This window comes from Rutilus rutilus, assembly GCF_951802725.1.
Source record: "Rutilus rutilus genome assembly, chromosome: 4".
Classification (NCBI taxonomy): Eukaryota; Metazoa; Chordata; class Actinopteri; order Cypriniformes; family Leuciscidae; genus Rutilus; species Rutilus rutilus.
In genome coordinates this window covers 43689193-43706004 of record NC_140212.1, presented here as the reverse complement: position 1 = coordinate 43706004, position 16812 = coordinate 43689193, and the positions used below count along the sequence as shown (strand labels likewise).

General features: G+C 38.3%; 1 protein-coding gene across 1 annotated transcript; it reads left to right on the top strand.

Moving 5' to 3' along the window:
- Positions 1-4612: 4612 nt before the first annotated feature.
- LOC311288704 (uncharacterized protein) lies at positions 4613-16502 on the top strand. The gene is made up of 3 exons (XM_084406233.1): positions 4613-4655; positions 4946-5127; positions 14837-16502. Exons 2-3 carry the CDS (start codon positions 5007-5009, stop codon positions 16147-16149), a joined length of 1434 nt encoding a protein of 477 aa, XP_084262359.1. The 5' UTR covers positions 4613-4655; positions 4946-5006; the 3' UTR covers positions 16150-16502.
- Positions 16503-16812: the final 310 nt, after the last annotated feature.

Here is a 16812-nt window from a genome sequence, read left to right as displayed (position 1 = left end):
TAAACTTCACACTATGGGTAGATGGATCCTCGTTTACAGTGGGCAAAGCGGAAGAAGAAACCATCACTATCGTCCAGCCTCACCTCGCACCCATCACCCTGCCAAGCCCAGCTAGCCTTCACCCTGCAGCACAGATTCGACCCCAGAGCCCACCGCAGACAGGGAGCTCAAATCTGCCCTTCAGCCCCTCGACTTCTATTACAGCACTCTTTTGTGTGGATAAAGCTTGGGTCTTCCGGTCTCCAGCTCCGTTCAGTCAAGAGGATTGACTCTCCACCTCCAGCTTCTGTGTCCATCACTCCACCTCTGCCTTTCGGCTCTGTCTGGGCTCTTCCCTCCCTTTGCTCTACCAGAGACCATTGTCCTCACGGCTCCACCAGACTCCCTCGTCCCTTCGGCTCCTCCTTGGTCAGATGTCACCATGCCTGTGCCACAGACTTACGGGCCTTCAGCTACGCCCCTTCCCTCCACCCCTTCGGCTCCGCCTTGGTCATCAGTCACACTGGCTCCACCTCAGTCCCCTGGCTCCACCTCGGATGCTCGTCGCGGTGGCTACGCCTTGGTCTCCAAAGCCATCAGTGTCTTTGTTCCATCAGCTCTCCGTCTGCACCCTGGATACATCACTGGCAGTCACCTCCCTGGTGTCATCAGTCAAGACTCACCATGCTCATCCCTCCATCGACTCCGTCGTGGGCTATCGTCTTGGGTGGTGTCTGGGTCACCACCTTGCTACACCTGCTACCGCACCTCCTTGGCTCCTCACCATCTTTGCCACTTTGGTTTCACCTGCCACCAACGCTTCTAGTCTCCAGCCCTTCGCTGGCCCCTCGTCTTCCTCCAGAGCCCCTGCCATCTCTCCTCAGTTGGACTTTGTTTACAGCATATCAGGCTGATCTCATGAAATGGCGTATGTATGACACGCCAATTCGATTTCCATTTTTGGCGTGCTATCAACACGCATAATCGCTTTTCAGCGTGTTTATCAACGCCGTTGACTTAACGTTACATTATAAATATGACCTACCCCAACTCCGTCCCTAAACCTACCCGTCACTGGGGTTAATACCATGTATAGATTATAAATGTAAGATCCCTTAACTGTACTTCCACACCTAAACATACCCATTTTATGGACAATATTAAAATGTCTAATCACAATAATTAACCTTACAACACAACATCGATTCACAAAATACACCAATTTTATTAGCTTGATGTAATCCAAACCTTCAGAATCCATTATTTGCAAGAAAAAGATCCAAACTCAGCCCTTTATCCAGTAATCGTCATCTTGACCCCGCGCTTGTTATGAATTCAAATTCAAAAATTGCGCCCTCAAGAAGCGTTACGACAGGTTACTATGGTTACGGCAGTAATATCAAACGCTCATTGGCTCTCGCCTCGCCTGCTTCGTCACAGATTGCGTTTTGCACACATTCACATTTGAAATGAAGCGCGCACTGGCGGCAGCCCTCAGAGCGAACCGAACCAAAGACGGATAAACATTTTCATGGATTTGAATTAATAAGTTAAATTCTGCTCTGTTACCTCATACAAAACCACTGCCAGAGAGGACACATCGTCACGTGAACAACTTTTGGTACCGATTTTGACATTTTCTCATTAAATAAATTATTGTGATTATACTTGTCTGTCTGTTGTTTTTCTTTATAATTGTAGCCTACGTAGTTTTAAGAAATGGTTATGATTAGATGGTAGGATTAGCAAACGTCCGGGGATAATGGTACGTGTAAGATTCACGTCTGAGGCTGTTAAACTGTGACATCTACACGTTTTCCAAAGGGGACCAACATGAATAATTTCACGTACATTTTGCTCCGTTTCGCTCGGACATTTAACGGCGTAGACATACACGTGGAAGATGACAGTTCGTTTTCGGCGTGAACATACACGCGGATAGCTCAAAATGCGTATAAATAACACGCCACTTTTGACTTGAAAGTGGCGTGTATGTTTACGCAAAGTCATGATGTCATGTTGAGCATATGGACGTAAAGTCACAGTTATGCTCAGTTTTGGTTTAGTTTTCTCCAAGCGGCAACATTTCCTGTCTCTCTCTTGAAACCAACACTAAAGTGACTTAAAGTTGACTGGCCACAAAAGTGAGTCAATCCCATATATCCCCCATGTTGAAATGCCCAACTTTACAGCAGAAAAACTGTTTACAGCCTGGTGCAAAAAGTGGTTTTGGTCTATATAGCTGATTTTGCCCTTCATGACAACTGTGAGGGGGGTGAATTTTTTCTATATCTCATCCATTTAAATGATATTAAGTCGAAACGTTCTGCATAATTAAGGGCATGGCCACTTGAGTGACAGGTGGATTGCCGCTGCTGTCACTACTAGCCGTTTGTCTGCTGTCTGTTAGCGTCACGTCACCTCAGCTAATCCCGCCTTTTTGCCCATTTTCGTTTATCTGGGAGGCACGCGCTGTGATGCGCTACCAAGATGGCTTAAAAATTGCTCTTCAGAAACCTACAGGTGACGTCACGGACACTAAGCAAACTGGGAGAAAACCATAGACTGGAAAAAAATATGGACATAGTTACCCGTTTCTTATGTTCCTTTGTTGTAGTTTCCCGCCAGGCTTTAGTTGCCATGGACACTCATGCTATGAATACCCTCGTTTGCCATTTTAGTTATTATCATTGTATACTTAAGTTGCTCCTTGCAGCCTTTACCTGTGTTTGATTTATTTAATAAATACAACAGTTATTTGAGCCTTTTGGGATCTTCATTGTCTTCATCGGACTACAATGTTACAGCTGACAGATGTTAGCTTTATTATTTTATTTTTTTACAGACGTGATGATGACAGTGACCAGAAACTGGCCTGCAAGTGAACCTGAACCACAAACTCTCCCCAAACTGTTTTGTTTCCTAGAGTATTGTCTCAGTTTTGTCAAATAGACAAACGTGAGCATCGGTGAGCTGCTACATGGGACATTTGACCGGATTCCGGGGAGTGAATTTCGACGGGGGATGGACTTCCAGTTTTGGTTCGATTTTTTTAGGGAAATGAAAGGGATTTGAACTTATTGCTTTTATTGTCTCAAAAGCCTAAGAAAGCAATACGATTACAGCACAAAAACATTGCACAATAAAATTGCAAGATTGATCATTAAAAGGTTGTGATCTTGTGATCACCCATCCAATCTTACTCATAAATTCGCGATTCGGCTCTGTCGATTAAACATTTGAGAATCACAGCTAACATTCAGATCTGCGTCTGAGCCAGAAAGAGCAGTTTATGTGTGAAACACAAAGTCTTTTCAACCACACAGTATCATATTTTTGGCTTTGTGGTCAACCTTCTTTGGAAAAAAGTGGACGGGGCTGTGTAAGTTCTTACAGCTTCACTAAAGTCTTTTCAACAACATTGTTATTTGGGTTACAAATATTCATATTGTCACAGAGGTACCGGGATAAATGTTTATATTTTGGATATAAACACTGAAGTGATCAAAATAGAGTAAATCACATTTTGAAAATAACATGATCCTTCATATTATATCAATGACAACCTACACCACCAGGTGGTGACAAGTGACTGTTAAAAATGTGTTTAGACTAAAATAAACAGTAACACTTTTTCGATAATCCACTTTAGACATTCTACTAACTATAATAGGAGCAACTAACATTTTATAGAAATAGAATCAGCCGTTCGAATTATTTCAGAGAATTCTTAGAACTTCATGTTTAGCAACGTGTTTTAAAAAAAACGAAGTCTATCGGTTTCATATTTTTATATTGTCTGAAAAAATGTCTATGGTAACATCCTCTAAACAAAAAGTTTTATAAAATGATAAACTTCACATTTTAACCGTTGTTAAGAAAGGATGAATCAATATTATTATATATATTATGAATACATTATTATCCAAATTATTTAGATTTTTAGAATGCACATTGCATTCCATTTCCCTTAAAACTAGATTCACCTTTAAATGTGTTTAAAAGTACTAGATTTTCAAAGCACTAAACTGATGTAGCTCTGGATGAACATGTGGATTATAAATGAACCACTCGTTTTAAAGCCATCCTGGTAAACTGACATCTCTTATGACATCCGCTTTAAACATTGCAATGCTCATGTTGAAGAATAAGTGGAAATGAGGTATGTCAGAAAACTAAGAGACAGAAACTTTCATTGAAAAAATAATATTCAGTTTTCCACCACACTTACCTATTATTATGTATGATTGCATGCTTTTTTGTTGTTTTTTGAGTCAGTGGACATAAAAAAAGGTTTATTATATTGGCAAACATTTATTGTTTTTGTTAAAGCTCTTTCTAGAAGAAAACTGAATTTGTTTTGTTATTGAAAAAAGTTCCTGATCCCTTGTATAAATGGTTTCTGCACACAAACATTAGTGTTTAGCCATTAACAGAATCACACATATTAGATGTGGTTCAAACTCTTTCTTGGCAGTTATTTTTAGCACCTCATTCACCAACATTTAAATATGTATTTCACCAAGAATTCAACGCCGAATAAAAGTTTTTATATTTGCATGTCAATTTCTATGCACATCTGTGATTTCAGCGTTTGAACAGGACTTTTATTTTGGTCTGTGTGTATGACGTCATAAGGCTGCGCTGTATCTGTTGTGATTCGGCTGAAGAAGAAGGTTTGTGTGCAAACTATTCACGCAATTTCATAGGTTTAACGGTTAAATGAATGTTTGATTGTTGAATGTAACAATTTAAAGCTTTATCTGACAATAATGATAACTTCTACTAATCTTCTAATGTTAGTTATGAGTGTTTTTAGTCTAATCAGGTCATTTAAGTCCATTAACTCTCTCTGACTGACTTTCTTACCAGTGAACTGAACTACTGAACTAGATCTGATTGAGACACACTCAGAGAATTAGTTTTGAATGTTTTTCTTTCTGTTAATTATTCTCATCTTAAATAGGACGAAGTGTTCATGAACAGGAAAAACTCCTGGTGAAGCGGGTGAGAACACTATTATAAAGATGGCTTTTATAAAAGAGGAGAGTGAAGATATAAAGATGGTGTATATTAAAGAGGAGAGTGAAGACTTCAAGATTGAAGACACATTCAGTGTGAAACAAGAAGAAACTGAGGAACAAACAGGTCAGTTTCTGAACTCAATCATTTGATCCTCATTAAAATGTCCATCTCTACAGAAATGAGTGTTATGTTTCTGAAGTGAGTCATGACCAGACAAATGTATTTTTCCAGATTATTGTTTTTTTATATAAAATTATAGTACTTTTAAAAAATATATACTTGAAAAACGAATTTGGGTCAATGACGTATAAGGGATTTTCGACAGGCCAATTTTAAAATGTGGTGCGACCGTGATTTATCTTAAAATGTATTAATTTCCTTAACATGCTTGACATTTTTTTTTGACAAGTTTTTAGTAATTAAAGTGTTTAGCAATGAAGTATTTGCATTTCTTTTGAACTTTTGTAAATGATGATCTCATTTTTTTGTTCTATAATTTCAGAGTTGCCTTCTTAAATCTAGTTAACAGATTTATTTTTTCCTGTAAATCACATAAAACTGATAATAAAAAAATTAAAAAATCATTCACTTAAGCATACTGTATTAGTGATTCATATTTCAGCCACAGAAATTAGATATTTTATTTTAAATTTAATACAGTGATTGCTTTTATTGGTCGCACCACATGAGTGGTCGCTCCAAATGACAACGAAGACCTTATATAGTTAAAAATCTATTTAAAGAGATCAATGAACAATACATTTTATACAAAAAATAGATTTAAGCCAAATTTTATTAAAAAATTCACAGAATTTTTCCTGAACACAAACATTTTATTAACATTTTTTAAATAAAAATCACATCGCAAACATAAGTGCACCATTTCATTTAACTCGACTTAGAATTTATTTCTAATAAATAATAATGTTATAGAAATATAAGTATTGTATACAGGTAACATTTGGGGTCAATAGTTTTTTTTAAATAATTAATACTTTTATCAATCAAGGACACATTAAATTGATAAAAAGTGACAGTAAAGATATTTAGGCTATAATGTTACAAAAGATTATATTTAAAATAAATGCTGTTCTTTTAAACTTTCTATTCATCAAATAATCCTGACATATAAAATGTATCACTGTTTCCACAATTTCCAATAGTAACAAAAATAGTATAGGCTAACTAAAATCGTTAGATCTAGATTTCTTCTATAAATATTTCTTGAGCAGCAAATCATCATATTAGACTGATTTCTGAAGGATCATGTGACACTGAAGACTGGAGTAATGATGCTGAAAATTCATCTTAGATCACAGGAATAAATTACACTTTACTATATATTCACATAGAAAACAGCTGCTTTAAACTGTATTAATATTTCACTCTTCTCCTAGCAAGGTACTCCGCTTTTGCTGCAGGGTCAGAATTTTTACTTTGCTTGGCAGTGGCATCTGGTAAAATAGATTAAAATAGTTTTAAATAAAGAGGCAATAATAAATACATTACTAATAAATGCATAATTACTAAACTAAAATTACATGCTCTAATTAATTTTTTTTTTCATATTTTTTCTCATATTAAAGGCACAATATGTAACTTTTTTGCAATAAAAATAGCAAAAATCACTATATCTATGTTATATATTTTTTTTAGTTGTGTACTTACATTATCCCGACTGTTTCCAACAACTTTCAAACCAGGAGAAATTTGTAATTTAATTCAAGAAACGTCCCGTTTCTTTATTTCCGTTTTGTCGCCGCCAATGCCGTCATATCCGCGTTGTCCCTAGTTTCCGCTCGTACTGCCATAGCAACCAGAGCTATGAACCAGAGCCGTCTGATAGTAACCAAAGCGGCTGACGCGGACAACTTTGTAGTTCGCAATGTCTATTTGCACACTGTTGTTGTTTCGTACAAACATTATGGACCATGGCAAGCAGACTTTGGATAAAAAAGCAGAACTAAAACGAGAATCAATATCAGCGCGGTGTTTTCGAGATGCCGAGAGCTCCCATAGACAGTATATAAACAAGAGCTCCACGTCCGAGACTTCAACCGCTCCTACATGTACTTTATTAAACAGGTGAGCACATTTACATAAAACTAATCAATGTTATATACTTCAACAATGATAAAATGACAGAATATGATCTGTATGTTATTCTAATGTTGATCTAGCTTACTGCTAGTCTCATACAGACAGAATAACACACATACATTTCAACACATTTAAATGCAGTTTAGTGTGCTAGTGTAATGTTAGACCAAGTGAAACAGCGCTGCGTTACCTCACAAGTTTAATTTGTCTAATAAACTGACCAGTGAGTAGTAATTCTGCACTTGCGTGTAGTTCGGTAGAATGAAATGTCCATATTCCTTTTATATCTGCGGGACTCGCGTCGCGTGTCTCTTAGCAATCCCGACCTGCTTCATATCACAGTCATGATAAAAGCATTAGAGTTCTCAACGGGCCTGAAAATGACAACCCGACCCGACCCAGCCCGTGGCTTTTAAAGCCCGGACCCGATGTAACCCGACACATAAACATGAATTATCTGCCCGAACCCGGCCCGCGGCCCGACGTCGCGTCGGAATTTTTTTTTTTTCTCTCATACACGTATTATCATGACCAGCAGACGGGAATTCAAATCAACCTTTAATGTTCACGCCTTTTAACAATACAAACAACTGAAACAATAAACTTTAAATATATAAATAGGCTGTAGTAGCGACGGTGAATTCACCTGCGGCAAGTTTACTTCTAACCAACTCCAACTTCTTCTCCAGGCTATAAAGGCGCGCAGCCGAGCACGCAGCGGCGTCAGGTCTGCCTCCGCCCCTCTCCATGATGCACGTTACGCAGCAGCCAGACTTTCTTTACGGTGAAAAGCAGCGATGATTAATAAATGTTTTTTTTTTTTTTTTTTACTGAGCGGAAAAGATTAAGCCCGAGGTCCGACCCGACCCGAGTCATTTGATTATATTTTCGACCCGAACCCGCGGGTCCCGTCGGGTTTGTCGGGCCGACCCGACCCGTTGAGAACTCTTAAAAGCATCGATGTATTCAGTCATCCATAAACATTATTAGATCGGTCGGCTTGACGTTGACAACAAGATCCATAATTCTTAGCAAATGTTGCGCCATCAAACTACGCCTTTGTTATTGTAAATAGGTTAGCGACCCCTAGCGGCGAAAAATGCCATCCTGTGCCTTTAAGATTAAACATAAACCGTCTGAAATATAAATAAAAAAAAATCCCAAATTGCACAAAAATCTATTCCAAATTATACTAAATTAAAGTACTTTTTGTATTTAAATCAATTGAATATAAAAGCACAAAACCTGCCACTCTAGGACATATACACTCACCTAAAGGATTATTAGGAACACCATACTAATACTGTGTTTGACCCCCTTTCGCCTTCAGAACTGCCTTAATTCTACGTGGCATTGATTCAACAAGGTGCTGAAAGCATTCTTCAGAAATGTTGGCCCATATTGATAGGATAGCATCTTGCAGTTGATGGAGATTTGTGGGATGCACATCCAGGGCACGAAGCTAATTGTAGCCTCTTTTTCCTATTTGTAGTGGAGATGAGTGGTACCCGGTGGGGTCTTCTGCTGTTGTAGCCCATCCGCCTCAAGGTTGTGCGTGTTGTGGCTTCACAAATGCTTTGCTGCATACCTCGGTTGTAACGAGTGGTTATTTCAGTCAAAGTTGCTCTTCTATCAGCTTGAATCAGTCGGCCCATTCTCCTCTGACCTCTAGCATCAACAAGGCATTTTTGCCCACAGGACTGCCGCATACTAGATGTTTTTCCCTTTTCACACCATTCTTTGTAAACCCTAGAAATGGTTGTGCGTGAAAATCCCAGTAACTGAGCAGATTGTGAAAGACTCAGACCGGCCCGTCTGGCACCAACAATCATGCCACGCTCAAAATTGCTTAAATCACCTTTCTTTCCCATTCTGACATTCAGTTTGGAGTTCAGGAGATTGTCTTGACCAGGACCACACCCCTAAATGCATTGAAGCAACTGCCATGTGATTGGTTGATTAGATAATTGCATTAATGGGAAATTGAACAGGTGTTCCTAATAATCCTTTAGGTGAGTGTATCTATCATGGAAAACAGTCTGCAGTGGTCATACCACGTGATATTTTCAAATTCAGTCAAAATTTAAAGGCATAGAATTGGCCACCTAAACAAAACAAGCTAGCTTCCCACGAAAGGTCACTATGAAATTTAAAATAAAAATATATATTTTTAGAAATAATTTTAATTATTTTTGGGGGTAATTACTGTAATTACATAATAATTACTGGTAGCTCAATAGATTTAAACTTTCTGAGATTTTGATGATTTTCGTAAAAACAGATCATTTGAATTGGTATTGTACCTGGCTAGTAAAATTCCAAAAAAATCTCCATAAAAGCATCTAATGCACCATATATTCCTAAATATGTATTTTAGATACATATCTCAGTTTACTTATTGTAGAAACTAAATCCAAATTAATCCATCCATGACCCGGTTTAGCAGATTTACCTTTCCTGGTGGAATCAATACATATTTCTATTGATGATCACCTTGGTTATTGTTTGGGTTTAGAGCACATTTTTTGGTTTAAAAAAATTACATTACGTTCCTTGAAATTGACCCGGAACTTTGGCCGAATCAAGCAGATTATCAGGAGGCACAGGCAACCATGCAATGAAAGTAGTCAATGATCACGCCGAGAGAGGAGTGGCTCTGATTCAAGAATACAGTGGCTATCTCACACACTCTGAAGAACAACTGCAGTTTCTCCTTCATGTGGTGGAAGATCACTGACGGATCTATCCAGACTGCAGAAAGTCAACACTGGCTGCTGAGCATCAGAAATGAGGGATTGTTGAAAACTGTGTGCTTTTTTTGAGATTGTTGTTACGTCAGTGTTGCTCTGGTTTCAATAAAATGTAGTTCATTTGCAGCAACTTTTAATATTACTTGCATATCACAATAACGCCGCACAGCTTAACATAGGCAATCTTCCACATGATTGAGCTACCTCTAAATATAATTTTTTTTGTCAACATTTTTGCATATTTCTAATTTTGAAGTTAAAAGGAACAGGTTAAGAGGTTAAGACACTAACTTTAAAAAAAAAAAAAAATGGACTTGATAAGGACCACCCTATTGCACACACATACCCAGTGTCACTTGCTTAGAGGAGCCAGCACCAGGGTCAGACTGTACAGCACTTGCAATCCCATCCATAATCGGCCGTCCCTTATTGTTACTCAGCGCCAACTCCTCCGCCACAGTGTAATCTTGAGGAGGTGACCCTCCCCCAGTTTTCCTTATTTCACACTTTTTTTCTGTTTGCTGCAAACAAGTGTTTGTGATTGAATGTTCACAAAAATAATAAAAGTTTGTGGTAAATACTCACCACTTTGAATTATATTTTTATATTTTGTCTTGATCTGCTGCCAAGACCGTTTGGAGTCTAAAAATCTTAACATCTAAAAATCAATGAATATCAATCTTTCTTAGGATGTAATAGCCTATACATTCACATTTTACATACATCTACACACACACACGTATGTATAAATCAACACGAATACACACATTTTCATTTTAGCATTTAATACATTTTTTATATGATTAGCCTACATAAATTTACATTAATTGTTTAACTTAGCCTACGCATTAACGCAATCAGCAATCTTCCTCCAAGATTGTTCTCTTGCTTTGGCAGCAGATACAGTGTTACTGCGAGCTTCAAAAACACTTCTATATTCTTCGTATTTCTGAAGAATAATCTCTTGCTCCTGCGTGAAAAAATATATAGCTCTCAGGTTCAGGTTTATTGATATAGCCCATTTCATACACAGAACGGTAGCCCAATGTGCTTTACATAATCATAACAATTAAATAACAATTACTTCACAGGGAACATAATACACAGAAAAGCAAAATAAAAAAAACACAGCACAGATAAAAACATAAGAGCTTACAGACCACAGGTACAAAGGAGGGTTAGTGGAAGGCATCATATAAGAGCTTTGTTTTTAGTCTGGATTTAAAAATGGAGATAGTGGGAGAGGTCTTAATGTCTATAGGAAGATGGTTCCAGAGACGGACCGCATAGCAGCTAAAGGCTGCCTCTCCCTGCTTGTTACGGGCGCTGGGTTGTACCAGTTGGAATTTTCCTGCTGATCTAATGGCTCGTTTCCACTGTACGGTACAGTACGGTACGGTTCGGGTCTGTTAACCATGATCTGGCCAGCGTTTCCACTGCCAACAGTACCCTTACTTGATAGGCGTGGTGTTTCAATCGACGTCATTTTCGCGCGAAGAAGAACATAGTAAACTACAATGGATGGCATACAGCAGATCTTGTTCTTGCTCCTCGACATGTTTGTCACAAGAAGACAAGCGCCGACATTAGGCTTTTCTCAATATAAAGTACGCAAAGTTTGTACTTGCCATGTGCGACTCCTAAATGCAAATGGTACAGCGCGTTCTTAAAAGCGTCACTCAGCTCGCTCTGCTACTCCGGTTATCTCTGTTACTCTGTATGTACATTTTAAGCAACAATAAAACGAAATATGTTATAAAACACCACTCTGCCTCTTTTCGTTTTCATTTAAATAAATTAAACATTATAGGGACACAAATGTGGTTCATGCAAGATTTTTAGCCATCCAGTCATGAACTTGATTAAGGCAATGATAAAGAGATTCAAGGGGAGCAAACTCATTGGGGGACAAGGATAGGTATAACTGTGTCATCTGCGTAACTAATGGAATGGTTCTTCATAATTTGGCCAAGCGGTAGCATGTACAAATTAAACAAAAGATGGCTAAGGATTGAACCCTGAGGGACACCACATGTTAGGGACATAGGAGCTGAGGCATGATGACCAATAGACACATAAAAACTCCTGTACTCTAAATAGGACTTTAGCCAGCAGATGACTGAGCCAGAGAGACCCACACAGCATTCAAGTCTTTCTACTAGTATGCTGTGGTCAACAGTGTCTAACAGCATAAGAACAGTGGTTTTTCCAGCGTCATTATTTAGCCGAATGTCGTTGACTACTTTAACCAGGGCTGTTTCAGTGCTATGGTATTCTCTAAAACCTGACTGGTAAAGATCAAGACAGGAAGTTGAGGTCAGAAAAGCAGATATTTGATTTAAAAAATTTTTTTATTTTTTTTTGCCGATGAAAGGTAGATTTGATATGGGTCTGTAGTTTTTAAAGACAGACCCATCCAGGTTGTTCTTTTTAAGTAAAGGCTTTACAACGGCTGTTTTAAGAGACTTGGGAAATACGCCGCTCAGTAGAGAAGTATTAATTATTAAAAGCACATCAGTTGCTATTAGATGAAGCACAGATTTAAAAAAGCTAGTGGGTAAAATGTCCAACTCAGATGTAGAGGAACTTAGACTTTGTACAGTCTTTTCAAGAGTGTCAAGGTCAACAGGGCTGAAATTTGAAAAAGTGCTGAACTCATCTCTCAGACTAGTTGGTGATTCAAAGTGAGAGATGCTATATGACGTATATGAAATGTAATGTCTTATGTTCTCTACTTTGCTCTTAAAAAAAAAAGAAGCAAATTCATTGCACTTATTAACAGAGTAATTCAGGAGCCAGATGAGGGGAGGGATTTGTTAGCTTCTCGATAGTGGAGAATAGCGCACGGGTGTTACTTGCTTTACTGTTGATGATACTGAAGAAATAAGATTGTCTTGCTCTACAAATTACAGAATTGTATTCGTAAAGTGTCCCTTTATGGACAAAATTAAGTTTGGATTTACGCCATTTCCTTTCTGTTCTCCTACATTCTTTCTATTGCAGTTTAACTGATGGGTCATTTATCCATGGAGCTTTCTGTTTGCCAGTGGATTTTTTTCAGTTTTAAAGGAGCAATGTCATCCATTATATTTGTCATTCTTAAGTTAAAATCTTCCAGCAAGTTATCAGCAGTCTTTGGGAATGGACTTTTGGACTCAAAGAGTGCTTGCTCAAAAAGAACACAAGTTTTGTCATTTATAGCTCTCTTTCTGATCATAATGGAGTTATTCTGACGATAGGGGGACAAGAAGAATTCAATAAAGATACAACAGTGATCAGATAAAGCTAAATCCACAACAGATGTAGAGGCAGTTACACCTTTTGTGATGACAAGATCGAGTGTATGGCCCTGAAAGTGAGTGGGGCCCTGTATATGTTGTGTCAGATTGAAGGCATCGATCAGCGCCAGAAAGTCTCTTGCATGAGGGTTTTCAGGGTTATCTACATGGATGTTAAAATCACCTGATATAACAATGCTGTCAAAGTGAACACAGATTTCAGAGAGCAATTCACAAAAATCTTCAAGGAAGACTGCAACTGGTAAAATAGGAGGTCTATATACAGTTAGCAGCAGGATTTTTGGACAACTTTTAAGAACAGCACAAAGATATTCAAAAGAAGCGTAGTCACCAAAGGATGACTGTTGACACTGAAAAGAAGCTTTAAAGATTTTAGCTATTCCTCCCCCACGTCTATTTTCACGGTTGACACTCATAAAGTTGTAATCGGGGGGGGAGAAGATTCAATTAGGGTAGTATTATAGTTTACTGAGTCAAGCCAGGTTTCAGTTAAAAGTAAAAAGTCAAGTTTATATGTGGAGATAAGATCGTTAATTAAAAAAGACTTTTTTATGAGTGACCTGATATTTAGCAGATCAAGTTTTACTGTAAGAAAAATGTTTGTTTTTTTCACAGGGACAGGTGGTTTCTTAGGAATAGGAAGTAGATTAGATGGGTTAAGTCTGCGAGCCAGGGTGCATTTAGGTCTATTCCACTTTGCTGTTGTGGAACCAATTTGCACAGTGATAGGAGCCTGTAAGGACATGATAGGAATATGCAGATATGCCAGGGTCATGCATAGATCTATGCAGGGGGACAGTTCAGTAGGACCCTCATAATTACTATGCTGGGTAGAGCGAGGGCGGACTGGAGGAGGGTCAGGCTTAGCATTATGTCAGTCAATACCAAAGGCTATATAGTTCACTAGGTTGGAGGTGAGCAGCTTGGTTCCCCCCCTATTTAGGTGAGATCTGTCAGCATTAAAAAGGTCATGCCTAGTCCAAAAGGAGTCAAAGTTAGGAAGCTCTCGCTCTATCCATATCGAACACGATTGGTTGTTCAGTGTCGACGTCACTCTTTTATGTGCACGCGTGTGTGGAGTAATCATAGCTTAAGGATCAAAGCCTGGGTTGACAGAGAAAGTTGATGAGCTGCGTCATGGTACCAATAAAGCCTGATTGCATCGGTTTGGTTTTGTCGACTCAAAACCAATCCTGTAACCCCGAGTTTGTTCAACTACCATCATGGTACAAGCCCCAGGTGTGCCAAAAAAGGTCAATATTAATGGGAATATACTTCAGAGATATTATATTCATAAAAAATTCTAGGGGTATCAATAATTGTGGCCAATGTGTTTTGGAGAAAAACATTTATTTCATAATGTGATTTTATCAGGATTCTTTGATGAACAGAAATTGTAGAACAGCATTTATTTAAAACATATAGTTTTTATAATGGTATAAATGTCTTTACTCTCTATTTTGACCAATTGAATGCATGATTTTCAATTTAAAATAGAGTAATAATCCCACATTAATATAAACAATTAGACTACATTTTATTTCATTGGGTTGGTGAGGGACTTGGATAATGAGTGGGGGAAGTATGGGACCACTTTGTGAAACATAGGTATAAATGTTGCTATATGTGTCGTGTAATGCCATTAAACTGGAGTTAACTTGCATTTGTCTCTGTTCACCTTAGGCATGATGCTGCTGAAAATGGAAAGTCAAGTATTGAATGAAAAGGAAGATAAAGATCATGAAGACCTAAATGAAGAAAAATCTTTTAGTTGCTCACAGACTAAAAAGACTTCCACACTAAAAAGAGGTCAGAAGACAGGAACTAGAACTTTCACCTGCTCTCAGTGTGGAAAGAGATTCAATCTACATGAAGACCTTAAAAGACACATGAGAGTTCACACTGGAGAGAAGCCTTTCACTTGTCAACAGTGTGAAAAGAGCTTCACTCATAAAGGAAACCTTAAAGTCCACATGAGAACACACACTGGAGAGAAGCCTTACACCTGCCAACAGTGTGGAAAGAGTTTCACTGAAAAATGGAATCTTAAAATCCACATGAGAATTCACACTGGAGAGAAGCCTCACACCTGCCAACAGTGTGGAAAGAGTTTCACTGAACACGAAAGATATAAAGTCCACATGAGAATTCACACTGGAGAGAAGCCTTTTACCTGCCAACAGTGTGGAAAGAGTTTCTCTGGAAAAGGACCCCTTAAAGGCCACATGAAAATTCACACTGGAGAGAAGCCTTTTACCTGCCAACAGTGTGGTAAAGGTTTCCCAGGAAAGGCAAACCTTAATAGACACATGAGAGTTCACACTGGAGAGAAGCCGTTCACCTGCCAACAGTGTGGAAAAACATTTACTCAAAACGAAAGCCTTCAAGTCCACATGAGAATTCACACTGGAGAGACCCCCTTCATCTGCCAACAGTGTGGAAAAACATTCACTCAAAACGAAAGCCTTAAAGTCCACATGAGAATTCACACCGGAGAGAAGCCTTTTACCTGCAAATTGTGTGGAAAGAGTTTCACTGATAAAAGAAACATTAAAGTCCACATGAGAATTCACACTGGAGAGAAGCCTTTTACCTGCCAACAATGTGGAAAGAGTTTCTCTGGAAAAGGACCCCTTAAAGGCCACATGAAAATTCACACTGGAGAGAAGCCTTTTACCTGCCAACAGTGTGGTAAAGGTTTCCCAGGAAAGGGAAACCTTAATAGACACATGAGAGTTCACACTGGAGAGACCCCCTTCATCTGCCAACAGTGTGGAAAAACATTCACTCAAAACGAAAGCCTTCAAGTCCACATGAGAATTCACACCGGAGAGAAGCCTTTTACCTGCAAATTGTGTGGAAAGGGCTTCACTGATAAAAGAAACATTAAAGTCCACATGAGAATTCACACTGGAGAGAAGCCTTTTACCTGCCAACAATGTGGAAAGAGTTTCACATTTAAAGTAAGCCTTAATTGCCACATGAGAATTCACTAAAGAGAGGACTGTTATATATATGTCATCATATGTCATCTTACCTCTGAGTTCACACTGGAGAGATCCCTTAACCATGTCTTCAGTGTTTCAGATAAATCAAAGAGACTTGAAACGTCAATTGCCAACTCATTCTGAAAAGTAATTGTAATGTTCCTCAGTGAAAAAAAATAAATAAAAATAAATAAATTATGCAGATTTGGGGCCCTATTTCTTTCCTTTTTGTGTGTGTTTGGAAAATGCTCTAAAGCTTAACTGGCTCAGCAATTTAAGATGGCATTAGAAAATATGTATCTGCTTCTACCTTTTTGTTGCTTCGAAAAGTTCATAAAGAGATCATTAAACAAATCTGTTTGAATCAAGTGGTTTAGTATGTATTTTCTAAAGAGACTCAATTGCTTTTATGTGATGAACAGATTGAACTTTCTTGATTAAGCTCAAAAGTGTAGCGTAACACAAATAACCCTCATTGGTTCTTGCTGAAGCTCAAAAGTGTAGCGTAACACGAGAATGAACCTCACTGGTTCTTGCTGAAGCTCAAAAGTGTAGCGTAACACGAGAATGAACCTCACTGGTTCTTGCTGAAGCTCTAACGTGCTGCATAACAAGAATTAATCTCATTGGTTCTTGCTGAAGCTCAAACGTGCTGCGTAACACGAGAATGAA